The sequence below is a fragment of the Globicephala melas genome, chromosome 14 (assembly GCF_963455315.2).
Source record: "Globicephala melas chromosome 14, mGloMel1.2, whole genome shotgun sequence".
Lineage (NCBI taxonomy): Eukaryota > Metazoa > Chordata > Mammalia > Artiodactyla > Delphinidae > Globicephala > Globicephala melas.
In genome coordinates, this window is record NC_083327.1 from 70,859,042 (window position 1) to 70,876,943 (window position 17,902).

At 33.4% G+C, this 17,902-nt stretch overlaps 1 protein-coding gene across 4 annotated transcripts in view; it reads left to right on the forward strand.

Annotated features, from left to right (window-relative positions):
• STXBP5 (syntaxin binding protein 5) overlaps positions 1-17,902 on the forward strand; it is a 168,010-nt gene that overhangs the window by 123,851 nt on the left and 26,257 nt on the right. For all 4 annotated transcript variants that reach the window (XM_060283869.1, XM_030853220.3, XM_030853223.2 and 1 more), the window contains 4 exons: positions 7,240-7,290; positions 12,623-12,862; positions 15,767-16,136; positions 16,444-16,609. In XM_060283869.1, coding sequence (XP_060139852.1) covers positions 7,240-7,290; positions 12,623-12,862; positions 15,767-16,136; positions 16,444-16,609 — 827 coding nt within the window. The remainder of the gene's footprint in view (positions 1-7,239; positions 7,291-12,622; positions 12,863-15,766; positions 16,137-16,443; positions 16,610-17,902) is intronic.

Here is a 17,902-nt window from a genome sequence, read left to right on the forward strand (position 1 = left end):
CATTGGTGAAAGTGGGGTGTTAAGGTCCCCTACTATGATATGTTACTGTCGATTTCCCCTTTTATGGCTGTTACTATTTGCCTTATGTATTGAGGTGCTCCTATGTTGGGTGCATAAATATTTACAATTGTTATATCTTCTTCTTGGATCAATCCCTTGATCATTATGTAGTGTCCATCTGTGTCTCTTCTAATAGTCTTTATTTTAAAGTCTATTTTGTCTGATATGAGAATTGCTACTCCAGCTTTCTTTTGGTTTCCCTTTGCATGAAATATCGTTTTCCATCCCCTTACTTTCAGTGTGTATGTGTCTCTAGGTCTGAAGTGGGTCTCTTGTAGACAGCAAATATATGGGTCTTGTTTTTGTATCCATTCAGCCAGTCTGTGTCTTTTGGTGGGAGCATTTAGTCCATTTACATTGAAGGTAATTATCAATACGTATATTCCTATTCCCATTTTCTTAATTGTTTTGGGTTCGTTATTGTAGGTCTTTTCCTTCTCTTCTGTTTCTTGCCTAGAGAAGATCCTTTAGCAGTTGTTGTAAAATTGGTTTGGCGGTGCTGAACTCTCTCAGCTTTTGCTTGTCTGTAAAGGTTTTAATTTCTCCATCAAATCTTAATGAGATCCTTGCTGGGTAGAGTAATCTTGGTTGCAGGTTTTTCTCCTTCATCACTTTCAATATGTCCTGCCAGTCCCTTCTGGCTTGCAGAGTTTCTGCTGAAAGATCAGTGGTTAACCTTATGGGGATTCCCTTGTGTGTTAGTTGTTGTTTTTCCCTTGCTGCTTTTAATACGTTTTGTTTGTATTTAATTTTTGACAGGTTGATTAATATGTGTCTTGGTGTATTTCTCCTTGGATTTATCCTGTATGGGACTCTCTGTGCATCCTGGACTTGATTAACTATTTCCTTTCCCATATTAGGGAAGTTTTCAACTATAATCTCTTCAAATATTTTCTCAGTCTCTTTCTTTTTCTCTTCTTCTTCTGGAACCCCTATAATTCGAATGTTGGTGTGTTTAATGTTGTCCCAGAGGTCTCTGAGACTGTCCTCAGTTCTTTTCATTCTTTTGAAAAAAGCGTATTACTTACTCTTAATTGTCAAGAATGAAATTTCAGACAGGTATTTTAAAACCATTATACAAGTAGGGATTCCTCTAAATGAATTCTTTTTTCTTTTTCAGGATGACTAAAATCCGAAGAGTATGGCATATTGTGTACTCAAACTCTAATTCTATTTCTTAGTGTATTTTCTGTCAAATTTCATAATAAAATCTGCTCAGCAAAGTCTGTTCGTTTTATTACCAGTACTTACTGTGTATGCGTCTCTCTATAGAATCATCTTTTTCTTACATTAGAAGGATATGCAGTGATCTTTCTAGAAATAACTTGCTGTTTGCTTCCTAACATAAAGAAAATTAGTCCAAATTAAAGTTACGTTACTGAAATAGTTTTTCGTCAACTATTGTTTGAACAGAACTATTGATGTGGCAATTTATTTTCTGTCATTACTTATTGTATTTATTTGCTAGAGTTGCCATCTGAAAATACTGCAAACTGGGTCGCTTAAATAATAGAAATTTACTTTCTCTAGAATAGTTCTAGAGGCTAGAAGTCCAAGATCAAGGCATTGACAGGTTTTTTTTTCTTTCTGAGGCCTCTCTCCTTGGTTTACAGATGGTTGCCTTCTTTCTGTGTCCTCACATAGTCTGTTCTTCTAGGCACGTGCACCCCTAGTGTGTCTCTGTATCCAGATTTCTTCTTCTTACATGTACCAATCAGATTGGATGAGCACCCACACTTGGTGACTTCATTTCAACTTAATCGCCTCTTTAAAGGTCCTATCTCCAAATAGGTCGTATTCTGAGTTAGTAAGGGTTAAGGCTTCCACGTATGAATTCGGGGGGAATAATTCAGCACGCAGCACTTATTATGTTACGTTTATGTACTACCTTCTATAGGAAATGCTTTGAGATGTTTTTGATTATGGTGATATCCTAGACGTTAAGTTTTATGAGTTTGTGGAAAGTATGTAGAGACAGGAAAAATAATGAAGACAAAAGCTCTAGGAGTTCAAGAATTAAGAGAACTTGTAATAGCCAGATCTTTACCAGACAGGTATTAGTATCTTTTTAAAGTTTCTCCTTCATCTTAGGTAATGGATAAGTGTTTGTATTTCCAAAAGTTGTCCTTTTGATTAATAAGCCTATATTTAATTTGTCCCCTTTTTCTCTCTTTTTCACTTCATGAAGAAATTCAGCTTCTTTCTAAAAATTCTAACAGTTTTTGTTTATTTTCATTCATTGCCATGTTTATTGAACATACACATTAAGTGCTAGACACATGCATAGATACAGTAATTTGCAAAATAAATTCTGTTCCCAAATTCATAGAATTTATATTCTAGGATGGGAGGTAGAAACTGACATTATTAGTTCAAATGACTATTAAAATAGTGTGTGATAGGAGAGTTTCTACTTCTTGGTCCCACTTTCCCCCCTTTGGATTGCTTGCTCTATCCTACAAGCTGATTTTTAGTCTTTTTTTTTTAATTATTCTGATTGCTTTTATTTAATATGCATACATTTCGACATTATCCATGAAAAGAGTTGCATTGTATCTCTGCAGGTGAGAAAAGTGATATTGTCACTTTATTCTAACTATTGAACTGCTCTCGATGTAAACAAAGATCCGTTTGCTTTTTTGGCATCTTCTTCATACTGTCATAATAAGAAGTCATTTCGCCTTTTATTGTTGGTACATTAATATAAAAGTCATAGTTCTGTTTTCTTTTAAAAAACCTTCCTTAGAAGAATAAGATGTGGAACACAGTGGGTAGAAAAGCTAAAGGAAAATTTCAAAGCATCTGTTTAATTTCAGAGAAGTGGTAAGAATCTCTATAATTGAGAAACTTTTCTTTGCGAAGAACTAAAAAGCATCAACCGTGAGGGAACTGTCATGTATGGTATAATGGCCCATGCAGTCCCCTTGCCTTAAGATTTACTTCTCTTGAACATCATGCGTCTTTCCTTGGTGTTGAAACTACCATTGCAGACATGATTGTTGTGATTAAGTGTAACTTCATTATTCTTTACAATCAAACGCAGCTCTTTACTGCTTATTCAGCGAGCCAGCTTGATATTCTCATTCTGGTTTATAAGAAGAGAGAGCAAACACTCAGGTTAACAGCCTGCTAAGATCCATCTTTGACTCCAGTTTTCTTCAGACTGAAGAAACTTCTTTACTGTCATTCCCATTGTTTCTGCTGTGGACAAAGGCATAGAGAAAGAGAGCTATTTTATAGTTTCTAGTGACAGAGGATTTCAAAGCAAGGAAGATACTGGGTACCAGGGCAAGAGTTGCAGAATACACAGATAAAGAAGAGAAAAACAGGCAATTTGCCTTCCAAGAACTCATTCAGATCATATGTTTTCAGTTTGAAAACCTCAGTGGAAGCTGAGTAACTTCAAAGCATGAGCAGAAGTTTCTTTTTCAGTGTGATGAAATCAGGTGACAAGGTAATTGTGTTGCAAGTGCTTCTGAGACTCCTGAGAAGTAAAAATATGAGCTTCAGAAAATACTGGATAAAGTCTGCAACTGCTTCCTCACAAAATTACAACCAGAGTACAGTTTATAAGCCAGGAGGACTAACTAGAGGTTCTCCAGAAGTGGATCTGCCTCTCCTGGACCTGCCACCAAGGAGGTTGATTAAACAGACCTGAAAACAAGGATATTCCTCTGAAGTAGTCACAAAAACTGAAAGAAACATTTAGCCTAAATTTCAACTTTCGACCTTGGGTTTGGAACTTAGCCTCTCACAGAAGACAACAGTAAAACTAGTCAAAATACATGAGGCTCTTATTGCCAGGCATTGAGCAGTCCAGGACTGTCATCCTCAAGAGAAAGGAAAAACATGAGGTGAAACACAGTTCTCTGCCAGAGAATACTTTTCCTGTTGCAGTGCAGAGTGATTAGAACCCAAGTGGAGTTGCAGTCTCATTAAGCTAAGGAGGAGGAAGTTGGAGTTCTGGGCTTCTAAAGTGACTGGAATTTGTGAGGGAGGGCACTAGAGAAGAAGGAACTGCTTCAAGGGGGATTCCTAGAATCCCTGTGGAGATTCAATGCAGGTCCTTGCCTTAGGGCTGGGCCACATATGAGCTGGTCAAGACTTCAGTAGGCCTACTTAACAACCACCTGCTGTGAGACTGAGAGCTGGCCAGTGATATCAGATGTCACGGGATGCTGGGAGTAGAAGTAGTGAGACCTTGCTGAGCACCTCATTCATTCTGTTTATATCCCAGCAAGGCCACTCTTGAAGAGTAAGGATCAGTTCTTAGCATAAGAGCCATACCCTAGAACAAAGTTCTAACTGAAATAGACCCACCCTAACAAAGAATAAAACCAAGCTTGTTATCCACCAGTAATTTAACTGCATGGCAGAACAAAACTCAACACCAGTTAAGGTTGATGGTATAATCCAGGCTCCCTTCAACATATTATCTACTATTCAGTCAAAACATATGTCCACATTCAATCAAAAGTTCCTAGACAAGTGAAATAAAAATTCAAAATCATGAGAAAATATGACCCATAATTAAGAATTTAAAAAATCAGTAGAAACAGACTATAAGATGACCTAGATGTTGAAATTAGCAGCCAAGAGTTTTAAAGCAACTGCTATAATATTATATGTTCAGGTACTGAAATGGGAACATGGTCATAGTGAATGAACAGATGGAGAATATCAGCAGAGAAAATTAAAACTTTATAACAAAGTGAAATACTAGTACTGAAGAGTTCAGTATCTGAAACTATATGATCAGTTCACCAGATGGGTTTAGTATCACTAGATGGAGACTACAGAAGAAAGGGCTATGGAACCTGAAGGCATAAATATAAATTACACAGGAAATGCCAAGGAATTAAATCTTTTCACCCCTCCACCGCTTCCCCATAAAAATATCTTATGAATTACTCAGGTTTATTTCACTTCTTATGTTTAGATATAGAACTTAGTTTTTGAAATGAACTTAAAAAGAGGTTGAGCTTATAGTTGTGCATGCCATTTCTATATTTATATCCTAAAAGTTTTTTTCCATTTTCTTGTTTTAGTTAATTGGAATATTACCATAGAATTGGAATAAAGAAATATTGGGTTGTTTACAAAAGTATATTAATAGCTCATCTGTGTAACATTTTACAGTTTATGAAAAAGTCATTTTATTTGTTTATTATTCATAAATAATAACGTTTATTAAATCCACACTGTGTGTAAGGTATTATGCCTAATGTTTTGCTTATGTCATCTTATATAATCTTCACAACTATGAAATTGTCATTAATATCTATTCCCATTTTACAGATGAGGAAATTTAAGGTTTAGAGAGGCAAAGTGATTGGCCTAAGGTCACACACCTAGTAGTTGGTTGAATTAGATATAAACTCATATTTGGTCTGATTCCAAATCCAGTCCTAACCACCGTACTTTACACTTCCACATTTTACAAACTAGATGTTGAAGCTTCTTCAAGAAATGTTCGCTGTGGACTTACTGTATCTACGTACTGGGTTTGATGAATTAGTCTTGTTCCCTATCCTGAAGTTGCTTTTAGTCTAGGGACATTGATGCTGTCTGTGGTCCACATAGCAGCAGCAGCAGCATCTCCTGGGAGCCTGTTAGAAGTGCAAGAATCTGATTTCACAAGATACCCAGGTGACTGGTGTGCACATTCAAGATTTATAAGCACTTGATTAAGTTTCAGAATAACTTAATCAAATCAGAGTAGCGGGGTCTAGAGAGGCATCCACATCATCTGATTCTGAAAGAGTATCTTTAGACTGTACCTGACTGATTTTTCTCCTTCAGATATTGTATAGATATTATTTATCAGTCTACGTACATTGTACCTTTGATATTTGGTGAAAACCTCTGAATTCTTTCAAAAGTTTAATATTGCATTTTAAAAAACATTTTGAGAGGGGTATAGTATCTTCTAGGTTTAAGAGAATTGGATATTAAATACAAGAGCAGCCATTTATATGAGATCAACCACCAACCATAGATTTGGCTATTTTAGTTTTCTATTACTTTTTGTCTTTTAACTGAGATTGATTAAGTCTGTGTGAAAATGGGATAAGACTGATTCATATATTTGACCCATTGTTGTTATTTTTTAAAGGATGCTAATTAGATTAATGAAGCTTAGAAATAAATACTTGATTTCCCCCTATCCCTTCCCAGTTTGCCTAATGCCTCTTTCCTAACACTGGATTTGTCATTTTTTTAGATGTGGAAGTTATGTACTATGACTGGATTTCTCTTTGCTTACATGGCGCCCTTATGGACTAGCAGGGTCTGTTCTTTAAATATCTCCTAACAGTCCAAAATTTAACCCAATATACACATTCATGTATTAACAAACAAATGCTTTTTCAAAATTTCACATAGGAAGCACTATTCTGTTACGCATGCACTGCCACTAACATAATAGATATAGTTAAACACCTCCTAACTTTAAATCACTTCCTAGATTTAGGCAATAACTGATTTTCAGGATGGAAAGTGAATTTCAGTAGTTTTTTACCTAGGCTTTTGTATTATTCTAATCCAAAATAGAAGTATCTGTAGTTTATATTTTTGTAAATACTCTAATTTTAGACTGAGCATGACTTTGTTTTTTATTTTTTACTAAAATGTAAATTGAGTTGACATATATGAAGAAATGGATGAGCCAAATATTTTTGTGAAGTAATCAAATACTTCAATTTGATTGTAGATATAGGATGTCCTATATTCAAGAGATTAAGTTAAAAAAGAATGAGCCTAATAGCTGTGAAGACGAGGAGCTGGAAAGATTTTATTGTATCACATACCCAAATTCAGTCTTATGCCTGTATTGTCCTTATCTGCAACACCTTCTTTCTGAGAAATGATTTTGCTTCCTTAGAAAAGCCTAACCCTTTCCTGTGAGCCTAAGAAATAATTAACAGTTAGAATTTAAAAGGCTTTCTTGAAGTGAGAGCTTCAAGCACTCAAAGGTGTTACAATCAAGTAAGTACAAACTTTTTAAAAAGTTGAAAATAAGATTTACTTTCCACCCATAACATTATTAATCATATCTTAATTATCTTAGCATCTAGACTTAGTAAGAAAAATATTCACCCCTATCTTGAAGACCAGTTGGTATGAATAAGCATGAATCAGATATTCTTCAGAACTTTAAAAATGCATTTTATTTTTCAGCAAAAATGTCAAGGAAGTTAAGCTTGCCTACTGACCTAAAGCCTGACTTAGGTAAGTAAAATAAATAAATGAAAATACATAGTAGTTAAACTCTCTTTAATGGGAAGACAAGGAAATCAGGAGATTTAAAATGACCATAGACTAGATTTTCATTGAAAATCAAGTTTAAAATGACTGTTTAAGGATTAATAGCCTTCAGGATGCTCTCTGTAGATTGTAAAGGATAATTATAATATAACTTTAAGCAAATCAAAATAATATATTTCCTCAGCCCTCTCATACTTTTATCTAAACAAAATTTAGTGTAAGATTAAAATATGTGTGATTTTGGATTAATTTCTATTAACCGTCTGAAAACTTATTTTGAACTTTATTATTTATAAACTTATTTTATGAGAATTTAATATTTTCAAAATAAATGACTAGTTTTCTGTATTACAGTGAATCTCATACCAAGAATCATTATTACTTTTTGACAATAATAAGGTGGAAAATATATCTTTTTCTGTAGCACTCTCTATGCAGCCTATCCATTAGGAAAGCAGAGTGAATATATTCACACATTCCTTCTGCTTTATATCCAGCTCCAAAACAGCTCCCTGATATCCCAGGATAGGGACAAATGACATTTCGATAAAGACAAAAATAAGATTCCATGTAGTAAATATAAAGCAGGATTTCCATTTTAATTTTAGAATTTCTATTGCCTTTAAGTGGATAAGAAGTATGACTGCATACGGATGATTTCACGCATGTTTGTCTTAGAAACAACTAGATTTTCTCCTTTTTATTTGCTCACCCACCTCATCTTCTCACTGTTAATTCTCTAGATTCCTTGACTATCTTCTTATGCATAATACAGACTTAGGTATTGGTCCATTTCACCTTACTGATTTTAGCATTTCCAAATCATAGTCTTATCTCAGTTATACTGATAGCATGTTATTATGAGTGAGTAGGCATAATATCTTCCACTGTCATCAGTGAAAGGTTCCATTCCTGAACATAGGGAGAACAGTTTAGTAGAACCCTGTAATACCCCTGCTGTTAAGGGAACCAGAAATAAATTCTAGAATGTTGGTTAACGTATGTTTTGAGAAGAGCATAGTTCCCTTCACTATAAAAATGAAAGATGCCATTTGAACCCACATGTATCTGAGGCTACCGTTAAGCATTTTTTTCCCCAACAAGAGGATCCAGAGTTTTCATCAGACTCTCAAAGATGCCCATGATTTTAGTAACACTGAATACTACTACTTAAAATGGTTTTGTGTCTTTTATTACCTAAAAATCTGTTGAGAAAACACATGTAGAAGTACTTTTTAAATTAGTAAAAATAGGATGTCAATTACTTTTTAAAAGAATATTCACACTTATGAATTATTTAAGTAATTTAATCAAAGTGTGTGCTCTGTGCTTTTATAGATCATCTTTATTCAGTTTATCTTTTACTTGTGTGCCCCTGTATCTCAATGCCCTAAGCTAATTATAACTTTGATTAATATATATGTTGAAACAATACCCATGTTGCCTCAATAATTTTCCCTTAAGTCATTGTGCTACTGAACTATTTTTTGATAGAGATTCTTAGCTGGTAAATCTTTTACATTGTCCAGAGAGTCAACGGGGAAAAACAACTATTATCCATAGGCTCAAACTGCCAAATGTTGCTAAAGTAGCTGAGCTGTTGGACTTTTCCTGCAGCTATGGAAGCTTCTGTGAATAGAATTCACTTTTGTTTATAGGGGAATTATGCAACATTGTACTTTCAGCATAGCTTCACCCTAGATTCCATGGCCCACAACTCAGGAATCATGGGCGATATTGTTAGACTGCTGATGTCACTTTTCAAGTGTCAAGAACAGGAGGCAAAATATCAAACTGTTATGTATCTTTATGTGAGTAAGTATTTTGTCCTAATTTTTACCCTGACCAAATTTACCTCTTGGCACTATGTTTTGATTGGGGGATATAAAATTTTGTTGCATAAGGCTCTATGTGACAGGAGAGTGTGATATACACAGGTGGAATGTTCTAGGCATCCAGAGAATAACAGGAAAGCAATGATTTTATGACATGGTTGTATCACTAGAGCTGGATGGAGGCATTAATGACAATTTTTTTCTGAGTTTAGATCGGCCAGAAAGACCACATGTTCCAGTTTTGTTTTTTTTTAATCTAAACACTGAACTTTAATGCTCAATAATAATTAAAACACTCCACTCGTATGATATTGGTGATATGACTAATCCCATGTTTATCTGGAGTTGCCTAACAGATGTTTTAGACTTGAACATGGGCACAAATCCAAACTCTTCCATTAACTAGCTTTCTCAGTCATTTAACCTGTCTGAGCCTCTACTTCATTATTTGTTAAATTATGGTGATAATACTTTTCAGGGTTATTATATAGATTCAATAAAATGATAAATGTAAAGTTTATGATAGTATGAAGCACATGGTAGGCCCTACTTAGTGGTAGCTATTTCATTTCTGCTCTTATTAGTAGAATGAAAATGAAAATTTCTATTCCATTTGTTAAGCTTGCCCAATTTCTTATATTTAAGCCACAAAGACCCACAACATCTAACTTGAGAGCAGTCAGTGGTAGTTACAATTCGTGAACTGCTGAAGATTCTAACTTGTTTTCAAACAGTTCTACACAGATAAAATAAGCAACCTAATTCTCTAAGTTCAGAGTTGATTCTGATTCAGTTCATTTTCCCATATGGATCTAGCCATAGGAGTTTCTCTGGCAATCTAATTTTTATAGAGAAGTCATATAATAAAAACACAGTTGTAGTTTATGAATTTTATATAGTTAAATTAGTCTATTAAATTAAAATAATGTTTACTTGGCCTGTGAATTAACATTTGAAGTATAGATTGTTGTGAATCACCTATTGTAATTTTAATAGATAACAGTAAAGGTTTTCATACAGCTTAATTTATATTGAAATTTATAATATTAAATTTTCTTGTATCACTGATTTTCATTTTTATCACTAGGTCACAACTGATAATATAGGTGAATATGTTCATCTTGTTATGTGTATGTCTTATCAAAGTAACAAATATTTTTATCATTGGAAAATAAATTTTAAATTTCTGTTTTTTTACTAAAATAACTTTGGGAACATAAAGAGTTAACATTTGGAATCAATATCATATTACAAGCTCATCCAGTAATGAGCTGTTGCTTATAGAAAGTTGTTTTATTTACATTAAGTAGTTCTTTTCTACTGTGTCATAATCTGTAACAGGAAGCACAATCTCAGGCAAAAGAAAAGCAATTTTAGAAACTATAGTTAGAAATAACCCATGCTGTTGTCATAACTAGTGGCTTTATTGTTTTCAGAGGCTAACTGTAATCAAAATTATGTTGTATATAATTATTGTTTGGGAGAATTTTTTTTAACCTATGAATCTAAATTTGATTACAAGAAGCTTTTGGGGGGTATAAGTAGGATTCAATTATGCCTTTTTTATTCAGTAAAATACAACTTAGAAGACTTGAACGTGTTTTTCATTTTTCACAACATTATGAAGTCATTTCTTTCACAATAGCATTGGAAACGTGATTTGCGGAATGATTTATTAGATGTGAATAGCAGAAACTACTAGAAATTTTAATATATCCCAGTGGTGTAGCAGAAACACATTGCTTCAGATACTTCGAACTGTAGGTCTGTCTTCAGCAAGTATATGTTGAATACCTTCATATGCAAGGCACTATGCCAAATTCTGCAGGGCATCAAAAGGAGAGAGCCCTTGTTCTCAAGAAATTTACAGTCACATTAGAACAAGGCCTAAGACAAGTCAGTAACTACAGAACAAATGTACTATTCATGCCAGGGGGGAGATAAAAAGCTATCAAGATTCAAAAGAGAAAAACTGTGTATGGTTTTAGGAATCAGGATAAACTTCATGAGGATGACAGTACTTGAGATGGAGAATAAACACCATCTAGATAGGTAGAGAAAAGGCAAGGGCACGAATCAGAAAGAAAATCACAAGCAAAAAAGTAGGTAAGCTCCAGGTATATTTGGAGAACATTGAATGGCTCGGTTTATTTCCCACAGTGAACTGAAGCAGGGCAGCACTCTGGCAGATAGGGCCGGGAGGGTAGGTTGAGATATTTTGTGGAGTCTTAAAAACCTAGTAAGAGTATAAGAGGAACTGTTGCGGATTTTTAAGATAGAGGTGATAGAATTAAAACTGTACCTTGTAAATTTTAGTTGAGTTTTGATAGAACAGTGACAGAGTGAAGGTGGGGAGATCTCTTGGGAGTTGTAGTCTAGATGAATGGTGATAAAGGCCTGAACATAGGGTGATGGAAGTTGATTAGTAGTGGAAAGAAGGAAACAGAAACATTAGAATAGCGTAGGACTTGGCATCCCATCAGAGACATGTAAGTAAAGTGAAAGGGAAGAACCGAAATTGGGACTTATTTCAAGTATTGTTTTCCTAGGAGAACAGAGGTGTCATTAATATAAATAGTGCCATTAGAAGAATTTAGAGCCTTGGAGAAATGATGTATTTTGATTTTGCCTAGTGAGACATAATAGGAAAAAATTTTTTATAAGCGTTTGGAAATGCATTCCAAGAGAAAAGAGGCCAGGGCTTGAAACAGACTTGAGATTGGCCACAGAGAAGGTAGCTGAAGACAAGAGAGGGTTTATTAGTATAATTTACAAGTATCCCTGTCATTACAGACAGAGCCGGGGTAAAGGGAATATACCTGGCATCAAGTTAAGTATGAGCCAGATACCAGTTGTACAGTTTAATGAAAAACACCTTAGATGAACGTTAGTTACAGTTAAAATCGCATTTAAAAAAAAATAAAGCTAAATTTTTATGGATTAAGGCTTTCGTATGGACAGATTTGAAGGAAAAAAGTCCATCATACAATAAATTTGAAGGTAACATCAGAGTACTTATAAAAGCATTTTTTTTTAATGTAGAAAATTGAAAATACCCACTTTCCTGATTCTATCTACTCATGAATTATATTACCAAAGGAAGAAACAGCACCATGAGAAAGGGTAGTAAGGGCTAAGATTGGAAAAGCAGCCAGGATACTAACAGAGAGCTGCACCAGAACCACAGAGATTACATCCAAAAACTCACTGAGCTCACTGGGATGACCTCAGCTCAGTTCTGAGAAGTGTGGATTTGTCCCTCTGTGTTTCAAACACAAGCAAAGGAAAAAATTGTTAGCATAAAAGTAAATTGTTTTTCTTTTCAATTAAAAGAAACTTAAAATTAAATATGCTGTAGATTTTATCTTTTTGCAGATTAACTATTTGGCAAAACTTATACCAAGCAAAAAACATGATATTTTATAACTTGAGCAATCTCATAACGTTTTAAATCGTTTCAGATATAAAAGATAATTCCTTCAGCCGATCACGGAGTTCAAGTGTAACCAGCATTGATAAAGAATCCCGAGAAGCAATCTCTGCTCTTCATTTCTGTGAAACTTTTACTCGAAAGGCAGATTCAGCCCCCTCCCCATGCTTGTGGGTTGGTACTACATTGGGAACAGTGCTTGTCATTGCACTGAACCTTCCCCCAGGAGGAGAGCAAAGACTTCTTCAGCCAGTAATTGTGTCTCCAAGTGGTATGTATGCTCTGGTGCTATACTTCTTTTGAAGATTTGCTTTAGTATAATTTAATAGAAGCCTTTGCTTTTCATTTTTGAATCAATCTAAGTCTAAATGGGGATAGTTATAGTCTTATGTTTTTAATTGAAGGAATACATGGAATAAGATTCCAGAATATCATTTACTTATACAGCCATTCAGGTTTTATATTTTTTTAATCCTAGAATCATGTCTAAAATGATTACTACAAAAGAAAATGAGAAAAACAAACAAACAAAAAAAAACACTTGTTCTACTGCATTCTAGGATACCTCAGAATAGTATGTTCTATAAGCAAAAGGATGGTACATATTTAGAGAAAAAACAGAAAAGTGTATTTTTAAACATTATACACTTGGCTATTTTTAATCTCTATGTGTGAAGTCTTAAAATACATTAATTTTCTTCTTTGAAGAATTAGAAAAGGTGATTTAATAAAAAAATATTAAGAAGAAAAAATCTACAGTCTTCCTATATTGAAAATGAGATTGAATTTTATCACATGTATGTGGAATCTGATAGGTCTTGAAATAATTGAGAATTCTGGTTTCCGTTACTAATCTATGCTGATCTAGATAGAAAAAAACAAAAACATGGTTTTGCTTACTAGTGTATTTCTTGTTTATGTAGTACATTTTAACAATACTTAGAATTTAGAATTAAAATGTAATTATGATTTCTAGTTCTACCATTTCTGAACTACCTTTACATTAAAGGAACAGTTTGATTTATTCATTCAGCTCAGTAATTTACTATATACTACATACCTAGTTGTTAGAAAAAGTTACATAATGATGAATTTCTTAACCAATCTCATTTCTTATTAGTAAACAAGTATATGTATTGGAAAAAAAAACTAGAAAGATGAAAATCAAAATGTTGATAGTAATTATCACTGAATAGTGGGATTGGGGGTAATTTTTATTCTTTTTACTGATATGTAGTTTCTAAATTTTCTACAACAGACAGTTTGTGATAAGAAAATGTTTCCAATAAATAAAAAAGAGAGGGATTAAATATAAATAATCTACTATTAACTATATTAAAAAATACTTAAGATTTTTCCAACTGGCAATAAAGTCAAATTAGCTGTAAATCTACTTTGATATGAAATAATTTTCATGTGTAAGAAAGAACCTTTGGGTTTCTTTTCAACGTTGGAATCTTTGAGGTTTGTTTTTAATAGGATGCCTATTTTAAAATATAACAATGACATTTATATTATATTATCTCTATTGGAACTATGAGGAGAAGAGAGGTGTTTTCCAAGCAGGTGGGTTTCCATGCCTAAGAGCCTGAAATGGTCTATTTTGTCCCCAACCGTTTTTTGTTGTGGTTTTTTTTTTTTTGCCTTCAAGAGGAGAACTCAACAATTACCACTACCCTGCTGGAAAACATACTATAATCCTGCCAACTATAGTACAAGCATATATTTAAATATTGGTACATTTTTAGAAAATCTACTTACTGGAATTACTATATCTCATATATGTTCATATGGACTATAAACCATTCCCAAATTAGCAAACCGTTTAAAATAATTAAATTGTCTACTTTCCAAACCTGGACAATAGACTAACGCCAGATGTAGCAAATGAATTGCAGGATGCCCAGTTAAATTTGGACTTTAGATAGCATATTTTTTAATATAAATATGTCCCATCTTTCTCTTTGGAAAAATAATGCAGAATTTGGGACACACTTATACTAAAAAAAGTATTGATTGTATATCTGAAATTCAGATTTAACTGGGCATCCTTTATTTTATCTGGCTACCCTGCAATAGACAAAATATATAAATGTGAAGAGGAAAGGAAAATTTTGTCTTCTAAGAAAAATTTTGACAGAACACTGGGATCTCTTCCTCTTAGAAACAAAAGAATACAATATATGGATAATTTTTTGCAAACTATAAAATATAAGTATAAAGTAATAAAATATGAAAAAAATCCTCTAAAATAAAAACTGAAATGCTAAATCGGTTCTATACCCTCCCTTCTATTGCTTTCCAAATCCTTAATAGTATCATTTAGCTTACTTACAAATGAGCATATATCATATTTACCTATTCAAGGATATGGACGAAAGGGAGTCCCATTAATTAAAGTAAATCAAGAAATATAACTACTAATTTAAGACTGTAAGTTGACCAAAGCAATGTCTGGAGTGTATTTGACCTTTACTGGTAAATAGTTTTTTTGAAGTAATGTTTAGAAATATGTGGAAACTTTTTTTTCTCATTGACCCTGTAGATCAGTTCTGTCCATTAAAAATGCAGTGTGAGCCACATATAGTATTCTAAATTTTCTAGTAGCTGTTTTTAAAAAAGTAAAAAAATTAAAAAAGTGAAATTAATTTTAGTAACATATTTCATTTAGCCCAGTCTATCCAAAATACTATCATTTTAGCATGTAATCAGTATTTTTATATTATTGTGGTATTTTCTTATAATTTTTTCTTTGTACTAAGCCTTCAAATCCAGCATGTATTTCACTCTTACAACATGCCACAATTTGGACCAGCCACACTTCAAGTGGCTAGTGGCTGCCATATTGGACCGTGCAGCTCTAGATGCCATCTGCTTACTCTCATACTCAATGGTAGTACACTTGCCAGGTATGAGGCCTAGTTCCACACATCCTAGCGTTTATCTGTTTGGTAGCAATTATAGTAGCACTTATTTATTTGGTAGCACTTACTGATATCTTTTTCCAGATTCAAATATCATGCTTGAAGTTTGAATCCTATCAGTGAGCCAGTGTACAATTTCGGTTCAGTATACATTCTGCATATTTTTGAGTGTCTAGTATGTGTCAGAGTTGGAATGAACATATTTACTGTGGGATTAAAATATTTTTTATTTACTAAAATTACAATTTTAGGTACTATATTGAGGTTAAAAGGGGCAGTCCTGAGAATGGCATTCCTGGATTCCACAGGCTGCTTAATGCCACCCGCATATGAATCCTGGAAAGAACACAATGTTCCTGAAGAGAAGGATGAAAAGGAGAAATTGAAAAAACGAAGACCTGTCTCTGTATCTCCCTCCTCTTCTCAGGAAATTAGTGAAAACCAGTATGCAGTGATATGTTCTGAAAAGCAAGCAAAAGTAATCTCACTGCCAACTCAGAACTGTGCTTATAAGCAAAACATTACAGAGACCTCATTTGTTCTTCGTGGAGATATTGTATCATTGAGTAACAGTATCTGCCTTGCCTGCTTCTGTGCCAATGGACACATTATGACTTTTAGGTAAGAGTTAGATTTTTTCTTTTTTTAAACACAGATATAACATTTCCTCCCTCAACACATAATGTTGCAGAATTATATTCAGTTTGAAAGAAAGGCTTTTATTTGTTTACAGTCTTATACACTGAGAATTTATTTTCATTCAGTTCATAGTGAACAAGTATGTGAGGAAAACAAATCAGTTTTATCTCCCACTCAGGTGCACTAAATCATAAGGTTTATAAGTTCCCTGCTATTTTTACCTCCTCTAGTATTTGTTCAAGACTAAAACCTACCTGTTTATTAACAAGTTTTTAATTTTTTTCTCAAGTTTGCCAAGTTTAAGACCTCTATTGGATGTGTATTACTTGCCCCTTACCAATATGCGGATAGCCAGAACGTTCTGCTTCACCAACAATGGACAAGCATTATATCTTGTTTCACCTACAGAAATCCAGAGACTCACTTACAGTCAAGAGACCTGTGAAAATCTTCAGGTAAATAACAATAATATTACTATAATTTCTTCAGAGGTGAAATATTTTCTAAGGTCCCTTATATTGTCCATCCCTTATACTCACAGCAGTGAACAAATAGGCCTACATGAGAAAACTCAAAGCCTTTCTTGAGAGTTTGAGAGCACATGTTTTGAGATTGGTGATAAAGTGTCTTCATCAAACTCTTGTTATAAGAGGGACTCCATCTCCTTGATCCATATTTTTTCTCTCCAGTGATGTCAAAGAAATACAAAATACTACATACATTTTATACCCACTCTCCACATAGAATAAGTATCTATTATACAGAAACAAAAAAATCCTTTTTAAAGACCTACATTAATGTGAAGATAATTGTATCTCTTTTAGAGTAAATGTGTCATTCCTTCTCATACTGTGTAGTCATGAGGATGTATATGCATTATAAGAAAAAATAAGATTTGATAGGTTTCCTCTGAATATTTTTGTTCATCTATTTGTGAGAGATTACAAATTCTTTAAATACAAAACTATATCTTTTTTAAATATCGAGTGCTTTATTTGCTTGCATATATATTAGAAATTATCGGTTTAGCGTCAACTTTTAAAATAAAAGTGCTCTTAAAATGTTGTAGCTAAAATGTTAATCGATATTTGATATTTAGAGGAAACCGTTATTTAAGGGAACTTCATAATGAAAGCTTTTGCAATTTATCAGCCGTATTTTCCTGGTTTATAAAATTGAATTTGTGGCTTATTTTTAGAACATGAGCTTTAGAGTCAAGAAGACTGAATTTAAGTCCTAGCCATGCTAGTTACACAATTATGTGACGTTAGACAGGTTTCTGTGTCTGAGCTTCATTATCTTTAAAATGAGGATAGAAGTAACATCTAATGTCATAGGGCCTGATGTAAATTAAAGGAGATAATACACGTAAAGTGCTTATTATTAGCACAGTGCTTAGTACTGAATATATGTTCAGTGTCAGATGTTTGTGTTATTTCAGTAAGGTAGACTATACTAGAAACATACTCTTAAATGATATCATTATAAATCTTGAGAGTGAAACAAAATTACATATCTGATATATTAAATTCCCATTTACATTTGGGTGGATGTGTTTTTTTAAAGATTCCTAAATTTCTGAATTAAAATTATGCTTTTTATGGGAAAGGTAAAATTTTCCTTAGTGTTTTCTTTCATTAGTAAAATGTTACTCTATTAAGAAATAATATGGACAATTGAATATATTCTTAATCCATTTCAGTCTGAAATGTGGTCTTAATTCAACTACTCAAAATTCTAAACTTCAT